Source organism: Stenella coeruleoalba, assembly GCF_951394435.1.
Source record: "Stenella coeruleoalba genome assembly, chromosome: 10".
Taxonomy (NCBI): Eukaryota; Metazoa; Chordata; class Mammalia; order Artiodactyla; family Delphinidae; genus Stenella; species Stenella coeruleoalba.
Genome location: NC_137156.1, coordinates 72,754,027 through 72,773,963, shown reverse-complemented (window position 1 = coordinate 72,773,963; position 19,937 = coordinate 72,754,027). Strand labels below are relative to the sequence as shown.

At 40.8% G+C, this 19,937-nt stretch overlaps 1 protein-coding gene and 1 pseudogene across 7 annotated transcripts in view; both read left to right on the top strand.

Annotated features, from left to right (window-relative positions):
* The window catches only part of ARHGEF3 (Rho guanine nucleotide exchange factor 3), a 311,235-nt gene extending 302,745 nt beyond the window's left edge, over positions 1-8,490 (top strand). For all 6 annotated transcript variants that reach the window (XM_079932995.1, XM_079932994.1, XM_079932996.1 and 3 more), the window contains 2 exons: positions 3,105-3,291; positions 5,283-8,490. In XM_079932995.1, coding sequence (XP_079789121.1) covers positions 3,105-3,291; positions 5,283-5,635 — 540 coding nt within the window. In that variant the 3' untranslated portion in view covers positions 5,636-8,490. The remainder of the gene's footprint in view (positions 1-3,104; positions 3,292-5,282) is intronic.
* On the top strand, positions 922-2,780 carry LOC307192737 (CCAAT/enhancer-binding protein gamma-like; annotated as a pseudogene). The gene has a single exon. The product of its transcript is annotated as a CCAAT/enhancer-binding protein gamma-like (transcript).
* Positions 8,491-19,937: the final 11,447 nt, after the last annotated feature.

Genomic DNA, 19,937 nt, shown 5'->3' with positions numbered 1-19,937 from the left:
CCCTGTGGAAAATAGGAAGATGCATCACCCCACAGAATGAGGGCCTGTTCTGTTTCTGTCCATCAGTCAGGGACTGAGACCCTCTTGCTGGATGTGCCCAGGGCATTAAGGATGAACTCTATCTACTTCATGTTTCAGGCAGATAGATTTTTGAGAACAAAGATTTTAGTTGGGGTGAGGGGATTTGTTTTTGTTTGTTTGTTTGTTCCCAGTAGAATTGTAAAAGTCATTATGGGGCTTCCCTGGTGGCGCAGTGGTTGAGAGTCCGCCTGCCGATGCAGGGGACACAGGTTCATGCCCCAGTCCGGAAAGATCCCACATGCCGCGGAGCGGAAAAAAAGTCATTATGAATAAAGTCCTGAGTCAGGAAAAAAATCTCAACAGTTTGAGGGCAGGAAGGAGCTGCGACTAAGAAGAGGAATTCTCAGTGAACATTCACAAATAAGGATTTTTTTTTTTTTTTTTTTTTTGTGGTATGCGGGCCTCTCACTGTTGTGGCCTCTCCCGTTGCGGAGCACAGGCTCCAGACGCGCAGGCTCAGCGGCCATGGCTCACAGGCCCAGCCGCTCCGCGGCATGTGGGATCTTCCCGACCAGGGCACGAACCCGTGTCCCCTGCATCAGCAGGTGGACTCTCAACCACTGCGCCACCAGGGAAGCCCAGGGATATTTTTTAAAGTTGCCCAGACAATCTGAGTTCAAAGTGCCTACCTTGTCTAGAAGAGCGGTAGAAGTAGGACTGGCGGACCGCAAGGCCTGGGTCGGGTCAGGCCACCCCGTGCAGGGCCGCTGGGAGTGGAGGCCGCTTGGGGAGGGGCAGGCTGGAGGCGCAGGTATGTGTGAAGATTTCTTGGCAGATCAAACCATTGATCACCTTGTCCTCATTTCTGATTGTTCCGTGTTGACAAGGGAGCATGCCCAAATGAGCAAGGTATCACAGCAGAACAGTACCCGGGCATGAACGGAATAAGTGTCATCCATACTCAGGCTCATGCCAGCGGCTTATAGCAGGTTCCTCAGCTGGTGCCCACTGGCCCTGGGGGCGGAGGCAAAGCTGTGTCTCCAGGCAAGCAGAGCAAAAAGAGTTTGCCCATGGATCGCAGCAGTGACGAGTATCGTCAGTGCAGAGAGGAACAACATGGCAGTGAAAAAGAGCCAGTTGAAAAGCAAGCAGAACGCACAGGATACGCTGCAGAGAGTGAGTCAGCTCAAGGAAGAGAATGAACTGTTGGAAGCAAAAATTAAATTGCTGACTATGGAATTAAGTGTACTGATTTATTTCTTGAGCATGCACACAACCTCGCAGATAACGTGCAACCCAGTAGCACTGAAAATATGACAAATTCTGATGATGCAGGACAGTAGACCTCACCTCTTTCAAACATCACAACTTGTGGCTTGAACGTTAAAGGTGTGACTAACTACACTACTCGTATCAGGGGCTGAATCTCCGTTATTCAAAGATCCATTGAAGGTGGTTTTCTAGGATCAGCGCTGAAGAGTTGATTAGCTAAAAATGTTAGCTATATAATTTGAATATCTGGTTTTAAATGATAAGGATTTTTGGGGGGATAAAAAACACTTTTAAAGGTATATGGTAAAAAAAACAATGCCCTGGAGCTTGATGTTCTTAATAATAAATCCTTACTTCCCCCCCCAAAAAAAACAAAAAGAAAGAGTGGTAGAAGTAGAAACAGTGTAAAAATCTCTGATTATTTTTAGTATGTAAAACAGTGACTAACTCCCTCCGCTCCCTAACCCCCAAAAGAAAAGTCTTAATATTCTCTTCTGCCATCCCCACCACCCACACCAAAAAAAAGCCCTTAACTTGGTTATTTTGTGCTTTACTCTGTTTTTCGGTCTTCAAACCTGACCCCACCGCAAACACACACCAATACAGAGCCGTCATCATTTATGTGTCCACAAGCCAACATTTAGTTGAGCTTCAGTTTCTGCAGTTTTTGGTATGTGTGTATGTATGTGTGTGTGTGTCTGTCCATCCATCCGTCTGTGGCAGGGTGCGGGTAGATGACCCGCAAGTATCTTTTCTTCCAAATCTAAAACTATCTGATGATGCTGAATATGCTTCCCCGACCCCAGATCAAGATTCTAATGTGAATTTTCAGCCCTGCTCTTCTGGTCTCCTCTTTGAGGCCCTAAGGCTGACATTCCCAAATATTGCCACTGGAAAACCAGAACCTAGCTGCAAAGTCATGGATCGTCTCTCTTCACCTCCTAAGCATTTCCAAGCTGCGGGAAGAGTCTGGCACTTAGAGTTGAATGGAGCCAATTTACCCCACCTCCACTCAGCAAAATTGCTTCTATAATGTGGTTTGAGACAAGCCTTTATTTTGGAGATTCTTTTTTTGCCAACAACACACACATCAATCATCAGCCTTTTAAGCACAACCTCTTCAGAGAACCGAGGTTCTTATGAACTTAACCGAGAAGGACAACTTGTTTGATTGTCTTTCTTTGTGGCTACAGCAGCATGCTCTGGTTTCCTCGGGAATGGGCAGTGTTCCGAGCTGGGATGCCTGGATGAAGCTGATACTCAGCTCAGTGGTTGAAGGAACAAGTGTTTTATGGGTTTGAGAAGCAAACATTAATATTAGGCTCTGATATGTCCGTCTCATCCTTTATGGACTGTTATTCATTGTGATCTCTTAGAATTGTATTGGATACAATAAACCAAAGCCCCGAGAGCACTAACTTATTTTCCTTCATTAGCCTCTTCATTCTATGGGGTTTCTCTCTCTCCTTTTCTTTTTTAAATGTTCCTATAAGGCTGTATGTGTCTGCACAGGTTGTGAATTGCAGTGTGAAGAACGCCACTGCAGCTGGCAGACCTGGCTGCAGGTGTCTGTAGGCAGAAAGGCCTTCTTCAGTGGGGCCCTAGGGAGGCGCTCCCATAGGAAAGGCAATGGATGCATCTGGAAATGTGTCCAACCCCCAACTGCTGTTCTCCCAGAGGTAGATTTGAGCCTAGAAGTTCATAGGCCAGTGTGAACCTGGTACCTAGGGACCTCTTATCCACAGAGGTCCACTTATCAACTACTCATTAGATTATTGCTTAGGGGAATCCTGTGGATTCTTTTCTTCCAGAAACTACACGTTTTCCTGTTCCAAGAAGTACTTGTGATCACTCGGGCTGTCACCCACAACGAGCAGCTCTGCTACCAGTTGTACCGGCAGCCCATCCCCGTGAAGGACCTCCTGCTGGAAGATCTGCAGGACGGAGAAGTGAGGCTGGGCGGCTCCCTGCGTGGGGCGTTTAGCAACAATGAGAGAAGTATGGATGGCTGTCCATTTTGACCTGTTGAACGTCTTTGGTCGTGGTGGTTTGGAGGGAATGGCTGCCTGGTGAAAAGAGAAGAGCTATGGCCTTGAAGTCAAACTGCATTCCAGTTTTCTTTCATCACTTACTGGTTGTGTAAACTTACTCAACCTCTTTGAGCCTTAGTTTCCCATCTGCAAAGCGGGGATGCATGCATACCTACTTCATAGGATTGTTATAAGGATTAAGTAAGACACTACAAGTTAACCTGTCTGCATATAACTGGTGCCCCTTAAGCTCCCTTACTCTGACTCCTTCCACTGGATAAAAGCATTCTTAAGGCCAGATGGTCCCTATGTGATTACAGTTGTATAACGGTGGGTTTTTGTAGTTAAGCTGGCAGACTTGTCTCTAAAGAGACATAACTATGATCAACTGGGCTGAGGGTTTATCTGTAATTACTCTAATGGGCTTCTCTAACTTGAGACTTAATAAACAAAGGAATTAACCAAAAGAAGCTTAGATAGCAGCATCTATCTAGTGTCTCCTATGTGTCAAGCACTGTGCCAGGCACTGATATACACTAGGGAACCAAACAATTCAATTCCTTGGAAGCCCTGTGGAACTTACATTGTGATGGAGGAGGTAGAGGTTATTTGAGAAGCAAATACATAATCCAGGTACCTTAAGAAAACTAAAACCCAGTAAGGGAATAGAGAGGGATAGCAATAGGAGGTATGTTTAAGATGAAATGGTCAGGGAGGTCTTCTTTGAGCAAGTAACATTTGAGCCTCTTAGGTTAACATTGGCATCATATTGTCAAAGTAATTCATGTATACTGCCTCTTACCTACTCACCAGTCCCTCTGCCCCAGTGGTAGTACTAGTAGTAGCAGTAGTACTTACATTTCTCAAGTACTGACTATGTGCCAGGCATTGTATAAGCACTTACATGTATTATTATATTTATCCCTCATAATAACCATCTAAGGTAGATTCTCTTTGTTTTTCCCATTTTACAAATAAAGAAACTGAAACGTAGGGGAGTTAAGGCATTTGCGCCACAGCAAAGACTGGAGCCTGAATTTATCTGAAGCCAGTCTGTTGGCTACAGGGATCGTGCACGGGGACTGACTGAGCACAGACACTTCTGTGAACCACATGCATGTGGCACACGGGGCCCATTAAATGACAGTTAATGTTGTTACTAAACTAAATCAAATGTCTTCCATATTGTGCACTACCATTTTTTAAATGCACGTAACTCCAGGAATTCCCTGGTGGTCCAGTGGTTAGAACTCCACACTTTCACTGCCAAGCGTTCAGTATCTGGTCAGGGAATTAAGATCCCATAAGCCACGTGGCACAGCCAAAAGAATATAAATAAATAAATAATTTAAAAAAATAAATGCACAGAGCTCCTGTTGCAGTTATTATTAAAATGTCATTTCATTTTAAAATGAAACCAAACTTATAAGAGTCTCTACATATCTTCTCAATCATCAGATACTAAATATACAAGTACTATCATGTGGAGGGTCTTGGGCCTGTTTGATGTTACAAAGAGCTTCTTAAACTTGAAAAAGCTCTAGCTTGGGGCAGTTGTTGAAATTACAGTTTCCCAGGCCCACATCAGACCTACTGAATCTGAATCTCTAAGGGTAGGACCCCGGGATCTGTATTTTTAACATGCTCTTGGGGGATTTTGATATGCAGCCAGGTTTGGTACCCAGTACTCTGGGGTCCCCTGAAACACAAGACATAGTTGTTCCGTACTGATTTCCTAGATTCCGAGAGCAACTGAGTGCCAGACCTGTGTCAACACCTGTTGATTGATGGAGGCTGCAGGGTGGAGCTGAGCCATTCCTAGATCAGTAGGGCACATTTAGTAATCAATTAGTAATCTCTGCCGTGGGTACTGGGGGTTAGTGTCATCACATGTGTAATCTTTGGCCTGAGGAAATACCTGTCCATTGACCTTTGTTTTCATGTGTTTTTCATTTCTAGTTAAAAACTTCTTCAGAGTAAGTTTCAAAAATGGATCCCAAAGTCAGACCCACTCATTACAAGCCAATGACACCTTCAACAAACAGCAGTGGCTCAACTGTATTCGTCAAGCCAAAGAAACAGTTCTGTGTGCTGCAGGGCAGGCTGGGGTCCTTGACTCCGAGGGACCGTTCCTAGATCCCACCACCGGGAGCAGGGAGCCACAGGGAGAAACAAAACTTGAGCAGATGGACCAATCAGACAGTGAATCGGATTGTAGCATGGACACAAGTGAGGTCAGCCTTGACTGTGAACGCATGGAACAGACAGGCTCTTCCTGTGGGGATAGCAGGCATGTTGAAAGCAACGTCTGACAGAAGCATGTACTTCCTGGAAGTAGCCCTGTGTCTTACCTGTACAGTATTTGCATTCCACACATGGAACGGTTTGGAGAAGCACTTTTTAATACTTTTGTGACTGTGTTGACCCAGTCCTGTCTGTACTTTTTTGTCCCTAGTACTGTAACTGCCAGTCTGTGTCAGCTGGAATCTGTGGCAACTGTTACCCTGTATTGTATTTCACAAGTGTCTGGATGGATGGAGAAGTACTTGAACAAGTTACTTTCACTTGTCCTGCTGGATTTTAAAAAACAGAAAGAAAACAATCTCTAAACTACTGTTTCATGTAGATTAAAGGGTCCTTCCATGTTTCTCTAGTGCTTTTCTGGCTCTTTGACAGGGTAGCTGAAGGCATGAAATTTAAAGAGCCTTGAAAACAGGGCATGAGGAAGTTACTTGTGTATCATGATGGCATTTGAAGGAGAAACGGGAAAGATCAATATTTCAAGTCAAATTGGTTCAATGTCATCCAACCAAAAAGCATGAAAACATCCCTGGGGATTCTGAAGGTTTAATTTTGCAAAGGAAGAAGCACTGTCTTGACCTTGCAATTTCATCCAGTACAAATTTGATGCAATAATCTATTAGGACATGAAATAAGAGTCTGACCTTAAAAGGATCAACTCAAAAACCGCTGTCAGCTCTGAATCTTGAACTGAAATGTGCATTGCATCAGGAGGTCTCTGCCATGGATGCTGGCTGGCCTTAAAGAGCCATTTCTAGCCTAAAATATCATAATGTAACTCAAAGGGCCTGGGAAAACCTGGCAGGATAGGAAAAAGACCCATCTTCTCTTTGTTTCATCTGCTTAGGCCTACTCGTGTTTTAGAGCATGAATGAAGAGATGACGAAAAGGGACTGCGGCTCAGTCAGTGACTCTGTTTATGGAAACGTGAGAAAAAGAATTTGGAAGAAGTGCTCCATTGTGACCTTATGTGGGAAGCATTAAAAGAGAAAAGTAAGGTCCAGTGTCCGTCTGGGAAAGGCCAGAGCCTTGGGTTGCCCTGCCCCACTTTTGGGTCATCATTTGCCATCTCTGGCTCTGTGCTGGATCAGAATCATAATTACATTCTCCAGAGGCCGACTTAATTAACTCTATCATTAATTAGGATCAGTTATCCAAACTAATAAACCTCTTTGCCAGACTTGATTTACAATGCAGGGTGAGTCGCAGACCTTTAAAAAAAGTTAATACACAGAAAATCTCCCTGCAAGTGTAAATATTAAAGATGACTTGTGCAAAATTGTACCCACACCAGCACTAGTAGTAATGATTCTAAATTATTGCCAAAAAAGTTTTCTTTTCTTTTTTTTTTTTAAATCTGTCTTTCAAGTTTACACAAAGGAAAGCAGTAAATACTATGTTGTCATTTTATTATGTACGTCTATCATGTGCATTCAAAGAAGCTGTGTGACAAGATTTATCAATATAAAAACAAGCTATAGTACTTATTTTTCAAAATAAAATGTTGTGGTCCATTTTACCCTGTAAAACATATTTCTGTATTTATAGATTTTAAACACAGTGAATCTTTTTTTCTATTACAAGTTTATTTAAAACAACAACTCAAGTTGTTATTGATTTAGCGACTGAATGAATCTGCTGCAGACAGAAGCGGAGAAAAGCCGAGAAAAGTTGTTTGATGGTGGGGAAAAGAATGAATCATTCTTTGCAGGAGCCATCGGCCACTTTGGCCAGCGTGTTGAGAAAAGAGGTCTGTCAAGGGCTGGCCTATGGGAAGAAAGTCAATGAATGTTTTCATGAAATGAATGTTTTTGTATAATGGCCTTAAACTTCTCTGGAAGCATTTCAAATAAATTACATTAAAATGTCGTCTTCTTTGTATATAGTATTTGCCCTACAAACATCAAATTTCAGTGATCTTACTGGGAGGTTCTTACCGAAATTTTTGCTTGTACCCAAGTACACACATTAAGATAGGGTATGGGTTGATATAAATGCTACGATTTGATCTATCAAAGCTCTTGCAGAACTCATATTTCTAAGATCTGTTTTTTCAAGGATTCTCTATTCACTTTTTTTTTCTTTTTTTCTAATTTCTAATTTTATATTGGACTATAGTTGATTAACAATGTTGTATTAGTTTCCAGTGTACAGCAAACTGACTTGGTTATACATATACATGTATCTATTCTTTTTCAAAGTCTTTTCCCATTTAGGTTATTACAGAATATTGAATGGAGTTCCCTGTGCTATACAGTAGGTGCTTGTTGGTTATCTATTTTAAATACAGCAGTGTGTATATGTCAATCCCAAACTCCCAATCTGTCCCTCCCCCCACCTCTTCGCCCCTGGTAACCATAAGTTCGTTCTCTAAGTCTGTGAGTTTGCTTCTGTTTTTTAAACAAATTCATTTGTATCATTTTTTTTAAGATTCTGCATATCATGTATTTGTCTTTGACTTACTTCACTTAGTATGATAATCTCTAGGTCCATCCATGTTGCTGCAAATGGCATTATTTCATTCTTTTTAATGGCTGAGTAATATTCCATTGTATATATATATGTACCACATCTTCTTTATCCATTTGTCTGTCAATGGACATTTAGGTTGCTTCCATGTCTTGGCTATTGTAGACAGCACGGTAACGAACGTTGGGATGCATGTATCCTTGCGAGCCATGTTTTTCTCCAGATATATGCCCAGGAGTGGGATTGCTGGATCATATAGTAGTTCTATTTTTAGTTTCTTAAGGAACTAATACAGTTCTCCATAGAGGCTGTACCAATATACATTCCCACCAACAGTGTAGGAGGGTTCCCTTTTCTCCACACCCTCTCCAGCACTTACTGTTTGTAGATTTTTTGATGATAGCCATTCTGAGTGGTGTAAGGTGATACCTCATCGTAGTTCTGATTTGGATTTCTCTAATAATTAGTGATGTGGAGCATCTTTTCATGTGCCTGTTGGCCATCTGTATGTCTTCTTTGGGAAAATGTCTATTTAGGTCTTCTGCCCATATTTTGATTGAGTTGTTTGTTTTTTTGATATTGAGCTGCATAAGCTGTTTGTAAATTTTGGAGATTAATCTCTTGTCAGTCACATCATTTGCAAATATTTTCTCCCATTCTGTACGTTGTCTTTTTGTTTTGTTTATGTTTTCCTTTACTGCACGAAAGCTTTTGAGTTTAATTAGGTCCCATTTGTTTATTTTTGTTTTTATTTCCATTACTCTAAGAGACGGATTGAAAAAGATATTGCTGCAATTTATGTTAAAGAGTGTTCTGCCTATGTTTTCCTCTAAGAGTTTTATAGTGTCCGGTCTTACATTTAGGTCTTCAATCCATTTTGAGTTTATTTTTGTGTATGGTGTTAAAGAATGTTCTAATTTCATTTTTCTTACATGTAGCTGTCCAGTGTTCCCAACACCACTTATTGAAGAGACTGTCTTTTCTCTATTGTCTAGTCTTGCCTCCTTTGTTGAAGATTTATTGACCATAGGTGTGTGAGTTTATATCTGGGCTTTCTATCCTGTTCCATTGATCTGTATTTCTGATTTTGTGCCAGTACCATACTGTTTTGATGACTGTAGGTTTGTAGTATAGTATGAAGTCAGGGAGGCTGATTCCTCCAGCTCCGTTTTTCTTTCTCAAGATTGCTTTGACTCTACTCACTTATTCATTTATTCATTTTTAATAACTATATCTTGAATCTGTACTGTGTGTCAAGGGATGTCATAATTGTTATAGAAAATAAATGTTGAATCTCACTGTTAGTATAGGTGACTATTGATGACCTTGGGGCCAAATAATAGAAGGCAAATTTCACTTTGAAATTCTTCCTGGAATTTCAGTCCACTTTTTTTTTTTAATTAAAATGGCTAGTTTTATTCCCCCAAAGAATAGTTTTAGATGAAAAGGCTCTACAGTTTTAAGTAGTTGGTAGCCAATTCTCAGTAGCATGTTGGCCCAGTAAGGCTGGTAGTTAATCTTATCTTTATAATAAGTTGTCACCATTTTGTTTAACATACTGTTAATTTTCAGATTAGTCAAGATATTCACATAAATAAAAGTAAGCCCAAAATTTTTCCCAAATGAAAACTCACTCCTTCTCATTTTCTTACTCCTCCCTCCTTTTTATCCTCCTTGTCCTTCTCCAGTTCTACTTTGGATATTCTGTCCACTTTTTATTCCCTTGATTGTATTGACTTTGTTACTAGAGAGTGTCTCTACTAGTCTATTAGAAGATATTTGTACTGACATTTTGTGGGTTAGTGCAAATGACTGAGGGCTAAATGGTTTTCTTGAGTCTATTTTCAAGATGTTATTTAACAAACAACTAAAGGCAATCCTCACCGTCTAAATGAAAGTCATAAGCAAAGAAAAGAGCCAGACCTAGCAATTGTGTGCAAAATTAGATTGTGGTTTCAGCTTCTGGGTAGTGGTCACCACCATCAACTGCTTTCATTTCCATTCCTAGCACAGTCTACAGCAGCTGAGAATGCTACAGTCCTGTTTTAACAAAGTCCCTGTGGTTCCAGGAAACTGCAACCCACCGTGTTGGTGAACAAGCTGTTCAACTTTCCATTTACGTTCTGTCCATGTCCACCTTTAATTCTCCAGAAGCCTGAGGATTCCTTGGAGATTTAACAAAGAGAGCATCTGACCACACAGTTTCACTTGGACATTTTCTCTCACCTGGCTCCCGTCGGCATGTGGAAGAAGCCACTGATCATCATCTCTCATTGCTGTGGTTGATTCATTTATTTCATGCTATCTCATTTATTGACAGAATTCTGGAATTACAGTATTGGGAATTTGAATAGGATAACTCAACTCCAAACTCACCAGAATCTGAAGATCATTAAGGTTTAAAACCTTGCCCATGTGAATACACAGTGAGAAAAGTTGACTGTATTCAGTGTACCTAGAGGATACTTATGCAAACAAGTGGGCCAAAAAAAGCACTGCTCACTGCATCTTATTTCCTTCCTCCAGGTTGCTTGGCACTTCAGTCAGCTACATAGATCTACCCAGAGGAAGCAGTTCATCAGTTGACCTGGAGGATTAGCAAGGAATTAGAAATGGCACTCTGTATCTTTGAGAGCTGATCATCTAGTTCAGGAAACTGGACATGCATTCTAAATAACTTGTCCACTTCCACATACATGTTCACACACCAACACATCTAAATATTAAAGAACTGTGTTATCTTGTCTGTAGAATTTTGAAACATGTCATCCTTGATGTTCTATTCATCCCATGTCTATGAAATGGGGATACTGTAAACCCTCAGGCCATTTAAAAAGTAAGATGCTGTATGTGAAATCACTTGGAAAACTATTAAGAGCTAGCAGTTTTCATTTTTACTATTTAATAGTCACTTTTATATTTGCACATGGTGTTATGAAATTTCTTGAAAGTATGGCCTTGGCTGGGATCTTTTTCACTCATTCTCTGCATATTTGGGGGGTAGGGTGGAGAGGGCTTCTCAATCCAGAGAATCTGAAGTATTTTCTTGTATTTTTTCATTGGCATATTCCTTTCCACAATTTTCTGTTTTCTCTTTCAGGAACTTCGGAGAGAGTGATGTTGAACCTCCTGGATTTTGTCTCATCCCTCCTGGATTGGTTTTCGTATATTCTTATCTATTTATTCCTACTTTTTATTTCCTAATAGTTTGTTCTCATGGAAGTTTCTTCACTTTTATCTTCTAACCCTTCTATTAATTGGAGGTAAAGATTTTTATTGCTAAACTTTTTCTATCATTGTTCCTTTTCTTAGAGCATCCCTGTTCTTTTTTTTTTTTTGAATTTTATTTTATTTATTTTTTTATACAGCAGGTTCTCATTAGTTATCCATTTCCTGTTCTTATTTAGTGAAGGCATTATCTTTGCTAAACTCAGGGTACCATAGTTTTGTTGCATTTTTCTTCTTGCATTGTTCATTTATCTAGGGATAATAGTAACTTATGGGATTGTATATTTTCGCTTACCTCTCCAAATTGCCTCTCTGTCCTGATCCATCGTTTTATGTGCCTGTGGTATGTATGTACTTCATCAATGAACTCTTGCTTGTAGCTTCTGGTTTTATTTGACCAACGGGGAGTCCTTGCATGATATCAGAGAGAGGGAAAAGAGTGAGGTTGGAGTATTTATTCTCCTGGCTCTCTCCTCGAAGAATTGCCTTGGGCTGGCTACCTCTCTTGACATGAAGTCACAGTTCCTCTCAAGGAGTTCTCTCTGAGTTCCAGTAGCCCTTCCATCCTAAGATGGTAACAGCCCCACTGTCACTAGCCCCAGGATATTGCCTTGCCTCTACACCCTGCCCACAACTTTGTATAAAGTCCCTTTTTAAAGCTTCTTTGAATTAACCTAATTTGAATATGCTGCTGAGCCTGCTGGGCCTCTGATAGATACCGGTACCTGACATGATAAACATTATACACATGTGCTCTCAGCATCATCGTCACAGGGATCATTCTACCACCTGCTTCTATTTTCATATGTTGTGGTCCAAGGATACAAAGATCTTTTGGAATTATGAAAGATGGATTTCCTGTTTCTATTTCTTGTTGTGAGGGATAATTTTCTGAGAAGAGACATGAAAATATCTTTCGAAAGAAAGGCAAAATACAGACTTTTCCAGGCATAAAAGAGCCTGAAACAGAAATCAACAAGTTCATTACCAGCAGATCTATACTGCAAAAACTGTTAAAGGACTTCTTTTGATAGAATGCAACACCAGATGGATGTGTGGATCCACACAACAGAATGAAGGGCACCTAATGCAACATGGGGACTTCCCTGGTGGTGCAGTGGTTAAGAATCTGCCTGCCAATGCAGGGGACACAGGTTCGATCCCTGGTCTGGGAAGATCCCGCATGCCACGGAGCAACTAAGCCCGTACTCCACAATTACTGAGCCTGCACTCTAGAGCCCGTGAGCCACAACTACTGAGCCCAGGCACCACAACTACTGAAGCCCGTGCGCCCTAGAGCCCACACGCCACAACTACTGAGCGCACACACCACAATTACTGAAGCCTTCGCACTCTAGGGCCCGCGTGCTGCAACTACTGAGCCTGTGTGCTGCAACTACTGAAACCTGGGCTCCTAGAGTCCATGCTCTGCAACAGAGAAGCCACCACAATGAGAAGCCCACACACCGCAACAAAGAGTAGCCCCTGCCTTCCACAACTAAAGAAAGCCTGTGAACAGCAACAAATACCCAATGCAGCCAAAGATTAAATAAATAAATTTATGAAAGAAAATAGTTGCCCTAAAAATTAAAAAAAAAAATTGTCATGTTGGAGTAAGAAGCACTGGGTTTACCCTTCCACCTGAAACAACCAAAAAATAAAAGGAAAGACAACATATGTGAAACTATGGTTTTGAACACACTGGACACCAGGCAATGAAGGACAGTGACCCCAAGAGAAGAGAATAAATGACTGAGCCCTGTGTTTGCTCCAGCTTACAGCCTAGAGAGGGTTGTCAGGCAGTAGGGCAGGGAGGGGAAACCCAGCCTAGTCCAGTGAAGTCCCTGAGTGGGATAGATGTGACTGAGAGTTCAGGGAAACCAAGACAGCTACAGTTTAGAGGACAGAGGAGAGCACTGCATGGAGAGCAAACCTTGGAGGCCTGCAGAGAGGACCCTGCACCCCTGCCACCTGTCCAAGGTACTCAGCTGAATACTGATCAGGGAACACATGTGAGAAACTACCCAAGGGCAGGGAGAACTATCCAGAAGGATTAGCAGGAGCTCACACAGTGCTGGGAATCGTTCCTGTTCCCACAAACCACACTAGTAGAATATCACAGTTGGATAAAGTACTCAGAAAGGCCTGAAAAGTTGTGGGGAATAATTAGCCTGAGCATAAACACTACTTTGGTTCCACCTAACAAGTCTTTTTTTTTTTTCATTTATTTTGTTTATTTATTTTTGGCTGCATTGGGTCTTCATTGCTGTGCGCGGGCTTTCTCTAGTTGTGGCGAGAGGGGGCTCCTCTTCATTGCAGTGTGCAGGCTTCTCGTTGCAGTGGCTTCTCTTGTTGCGGAGCATGGGCTCTAGGCTCATGGGCTTCAGTAGTTGTGATACGCAGGCTCAGTAGTTGTGGCTCACGGGCTTAGTTGCTCTGCAGCATATGGCATCTTCCCGGACCAGGGCTCGAACCCGTGTCCCCTGCATTAGCAGATGGATTCTTAACCACTGTGCCACCAGGGAAGCCCCCCACCTAACAAGTCTTAAAGACCAAAAAGGATCAAACTATTTCCAAGTAACTTAACTGCATCCCAGAACAAAGCACAAGCATATTTATAGGAATACAAAAATATCCAGCACCTAACGGTAAAATTCACAGTGCCTACCATCCAGTCAAAGACTACAATGTGTGCAAAGAAGCAGGACAATACAACTCATGAAGAGGAGAAAAATACAAAAACAATTGAAACCAACCCGGAACAGACAAAAATGTTAGAATTAGCAGACAAGGGCATTAAAAGGTATTATAACTGTTGGGAATTCCCTGGCAGTCTAGTGGTTAAGACTCTGCTTTCACTGCCAAGGGCACAGGTTCAGTCCCTGGTCCAGGAACTGTGATTCCTCAAGCTGCCTGGTGCAGCCAAAAAAAAAAGAAAAGTTATAACTGTATATTATAATGTTAAGTGGAGAAATGAAAGATACAGAAAAAAGGGCCCAAATCTAACTTCTAAAAATGAAAACTACCATGTGTGAGATGAAAGATACTCTGTGTGGGATTAACATCAGATTAGACAGTTCAGAAGAAAAGATTAGTGAATAAGACCTAGCAATATAAACTATTCAAAATAAAACACAGAGAAAAGAGAATTTTTGAAAAGTGAGAAGAGCATAGGTGATCCATTGGACAACATTAAGTGCCATGATATGCATGTAATTGGAGTCTCTAAAGGAGTGGAGAGGAGATAGGTTCAAGATGGCGGAGTAGAAGGACGTGCTCTCACTCCCTCTTGCAAGAACACTAGAATCACAACTAACTACTGAACAATCATCGACAGGAAGACACTGGAACTCACAAAAAAAGATACCCCACATCCAAAGTGGCTTCAGGAGAAGCCACTATGAGATGGTAGGAGGGGCACAGTCACAATAAAATCAAATCCCATAACTGCTGGGTGCGTGACTCACAAACTGGAGAACACTTATACAACAGAAGTCCACCCACTGGGGTGAAGTTTCTTCACTGAGCCCCAGGTCAGGCTTCCCAACCTGGGGGTCCAGCAATGGGAGGAGGAATTCCTAGAGAATCAGACTTTGAAGACTAGTGGGATTTGATTGCAGGACTTCTACAGGACTGAGGGAAACAGAGACTCCACTCTTGGAGGGCACACACAAAGGAGTGTGTGCATCAGGACCCAGGGGAAGGAGCAGTGACCCTAGGGAAGACTGAACCAGACCTACCTGCTAGTATTGGAGGGTCTCCTGAACAGATGGGGGGTGGCTGTGTCTCATGGTGAGGACAAGGACACTGGCAGCAGAGGTTCTGGGAAGTATTCCGTGGCATGAGCCCTCCCAGAGTCTGTCATTAGCCCCACCAAAGAGCCCTGATAGGCTCCAGTGTTGGGTTGCCTCAGGCCAAACAACCAACAGTGAGGGAACACAGCCCCACCCATCAACAGACAAGTGGATTAAAGTTTTACTGAGCTCTGCCCACCAAAGCAACAGCCAACACTACCCACCACCAGGCCCTCCCATCAGAGAACTTGCAGAAGCCTCTTAGATAGCCTCATCCACCAGAGGGCAGACAGCAGAAGCAAGAAGAACTACAATCCTGCAGCCTGTGGAACAAAAACCACATTCACAGAAAGATAGACAAGATGAAAAGGCAGAGGGCTATGTACCACATGAAGGAACAAGGTAAAACACCTGAAAAACAACTAAATGAGGTGGAGATAGGCAACCTTCCAGAAAAGGAATTCAGAATAATGATAGTAAAGATGATCCAGGACCTCGGGAAAAGAATGGAGGCAAAGATCAAGAAGATGCAAGAAATGTTTAACAAAGATCTAGAAGAATTAAAGAACAAAGAAACAGAGATGAGCAATACAATAACTGAAATGAAAAATACACTAGAAGGAATCAATGGCAGAATAACTGAGGCAGAAGAACGGATAAGTGACCTGGAAGACAGAATGGTGGAATTCACTGCTGTGGAACAGAATAAAGAAAAAAGAATGAAAAGAAATGAAGACAGCCTAAGAGACCTCTGGGACAACATTAAACTCAACAACATTCACATTATAGGAGTCCCAGAAGGAGAAGAGAGAGAGGAAGGACCCAAGAAAATATTTGAAGGGATTATAGTTGAAAACTTCTCTAACATGGGAAAGGAAATAGCTATCCAAGTCCAGGAAGCACAGAGAGTCCCATACAGTATAAACCCAAGGAGAAACATGCCAAGACACATAGTAATCAAATTGGCAAAAATAAAAGACAAAAATTATTGAAAGCAGCAAGGGAAAAACGACAAGTAACATACAAGGGAACTCCCATAGCAGCTGATTTCTCAGCAGAAACTCTACAAGCCAGAAGGGAGTGGCATGATATACTTAAAGTGATGAAAGGGAAGAACCTACAACCAAGATTACTCTACCTGGCAAGGATCTCATTCAGATTCGATGGAGAAATCAAAAGCTCTACAGACAAGCAAAAGCTAAGAGAATTCAGCACCACCAAACCAGCTCTACAACAAATGCTAAAGGAACTTCTCTAAGTGGGAAACACAAGAGAAGAAAAGGACCTACAAAAACAAACCCAAACCAATTAAGAAAATGGTAATAGGAACATACATATCGATAGTTACCTTAAACGTGAATGGATTAAATGCTCCAACCAAAAGACACAGGCTTGCTGAATGGATACAAAAACAAGACCCATATATATGCTGTCTACAAGAGACCCACTTCAGACCTAGGGACACATACAGACTGAAAGTGAGGGGATGGAAAAAGATATGCCATGTAAATGGAAATCAAAAGAAAGCTGGAGTAGCAATACTCATCTCAGATAAAATAGACTTTCAAATAAAGGATGTTACAAGAGACAAGGAAGGACCCTACATAATGATCAAGGGATCAATCCAAGAAGAGATATAACAATTATAAATATATATGCAGCCAACATAGGAGCACCTCAATACATAAGGCAACTGCTAACAGCTATAAAAGAGGAAATTGACAGTAACACAATAATAGTGGGGCACTTTAACACCTCACACCAATGGACCGATCATCCAAACAGAAAATTAATAAGGAAACACAAGCTTTAAATGACACAATAGACCAGATAGATTTAATTGATATTTATAGGACATTCCATCCAAAAACAGCAGATTACACTTTCTTCTCAGGTGCGCATAAAACATTCTCCAGGATAGATCACATCTTGGGTCACAAATCAAGCCTCAGTAAATTTAAGAAAATTGAAATCATATCAAGCATCTTTTCTGACCACAATGCTATGAGATTAGAAATGAATTACAGGGAAAAAAATGTAAAAAACACAAACACATGGAGGCCATACAATACGTTAGTAAATAGCCAAGAGATCACTGAAGAAATCAAAGAGGAAATCAGAAAATACCTAGAGACAAATGACAATGAAAACACGATGATCCAAAACTTATGGGATGCAGCAAAAGTAGTTCTAAGAGGGAAGTTTATAGCTCTACAAGCCTACCTCAAGAAACAAGAAAAATCTCAAATAAACAATCTAACCTTAAACCTAAAGGAACTAGAGAAAGAAGAACAAACAAAACCCAAAGTTAGCAGAAGGAAAGAAATCATAAAGATCAGAGCAGAAATAAATGAAATAGAAACAAAGAAAACAATAACAAAGATCAATGAAACTAAAAGCTGATTCTTTGAGAAGATAATTGATAAACCATTAGCCAGACTCATCAAGAAAAAGAGGGAGAGGACTCAAATCAATAAAATTAGAAATGAAAAAGGAGAAGTTACAACAGACACCACAGAAATACAAAGCATCCTAAGAGACTACTACAAGCAACTCTATGCCAATAAAATGGACAACCTGGAAGAAATGGACAAATTCTTAGAAAGGTATAACCTTCCAAGACTGAACCAGGAAGAAATAGAAAATATGAACAGACCAGTCACAAGTAATGAAATTGAAACTGTGATTAGAAATCTTCCAACAAACAAAAGTCCAGGACCAGATGGCTTCACAGGTGAATTCTAACAAACATTTAGAGAAGAGCTAACACCCATCCTTCTCAAACTCTTCCAAAAAATTGAAGAGGAAGGAATACTCCCAAACTTATTCTATGAGGCCACCATCACCCTGATACCAAAACCAGGCAAAGATGTCACAAAGAAAGAAAACTACAGGCCAATATCACTGATGAATGTAGATGCAAAAATCCTCAACAAAATACTGGCAAACAGAATCCAACAGCACATTAAAAGGATCATACACCATGATCAAGTGGGGTTTATCCCAGGAATGCAAGGATTCTTCAATATACACAAATCAATAAATGTGATACACCATATTAACAAATTGAAGGAGAAAAACCATTTGATCATTTCAATAGATGCAGAGAAAGCTTTTGACAAAATTCAACACCCATTTATGATAAAAACCCTCCAGAAAGTAGGTATAGAGGGAACTTACCTCAACATAATAAAGGCCATAAATGACAAACCCACAGCCAACATCACCCTCAATGGTGAAACACTGAAACCGTTTCCACTAAGATCAGGAGCAAGACAAGGTTGCCCACTCTCACCAGTATTATTCAACATAGTTTTGGAAGTTTTAGCCACAGCAATCAGAGAAGAAAAAGAAATAAAAGGAATCCAAATCAGAAAAGAAGAAGTAAAGTGGTCACTGTTTGCAGATGACATAATACTATACATAGAGAATCCTAAAGATGCTACCAGAAAACTACTAGAGCTAATCAGTGAATTTGGTAAAGTAGCAGGATACCAAATTAATGCACAGAAATCTCTTGCATTCCTATACACCAATGATGAAAAATCTGAAAGTGAAAGTAAGAAAACACTCCCATTTACCATTGCAACAAAAAGAATAGGAATAAACCTACCTAAGGAGACAAAAGACGTGCATGCAGAAAATTATAAGACACTGATGAAAGAAATTAAAGATGATACAAATAGATGGAGAGATATACCATATTCTTGGATTGCAAGAATTAACATTGTGAAAATGACTACTACCCAAAGCAATCTACAGATTCAGTGCAATCCCTATCAAACTACCACGGGCATTTTTCACAGAACTAGAACAAAAAATTTCACAATTTGTATGGAAACACGAAAGACCCCGAATAGCCAAAGCAATCTTGAGAAAGAAAAATGGAGCTGGAGAAATCAGACTCCCTGACTTCAGACTACACTACAAAGCTACAGTAATCAAGACAGTATGGTATTGGCACAAAAACAGAAATATAGATCAATGGAACAGGATAGAAAGCCCAGAGATAAACCCACGCACCAAAGTCAACTAACCTATGACAAAGGGGGCAAGGATATACAGTGGAGAAAAGACAGTCTCTTCAATAAGTGGTGCTGGGAAAACTGGACAGCTACATGTAAAAGAATGAAATTAGAACACTCCCTAACACCATACACAAAAATAAACTCAAAATGGATTAGAAACCTAAATGTAAGACTGGACACTATAAAACTCATAGAGGAAAACATAGGAAGAACACTCTTTGATATAAATCACAGCAAGATCTTTTTTGATCCACCTACTAGAGTGATGGAAATAAAAATAAACAAATGGGACCTAATGAAACTTAAAAGCTTTTGCACAGCAAAGGAAACTACAAACAAGACGAAAAGACAACCCTCATAATGGGAGAAAATATTTGCAAACGAATCAACAGACAAAGGACTTATCTCCAAAATACATAAACAGCTCATGCAGCTCAATATTAACAAACAAACAACCCAATCAAAAAATGGACGGAAGACCTAAATAGACACTTCTTCAAAGACATACAGATGGCCAAGAAACACATGGAAAGCTGCTCAACATCACTAATTATTAGAGAAATGCAAATCAAAACTACAATGAGGTATCACCTCACACCAGTTAGAATGAGCATCATCAGAAAATCTACAAACAACAAATGCTGGAGAGGGTGTGGAGAAAAGGGAACCGTCTTGCACTGTTGGTGGGAATGTAAATTGCTACAGCCACTATGGAGAACAGTATGGAGGTTCCTTAAAAAACTAAAACTAGAACCACCATATGACCCAGCAATCCCACTACTGGGCATATACCC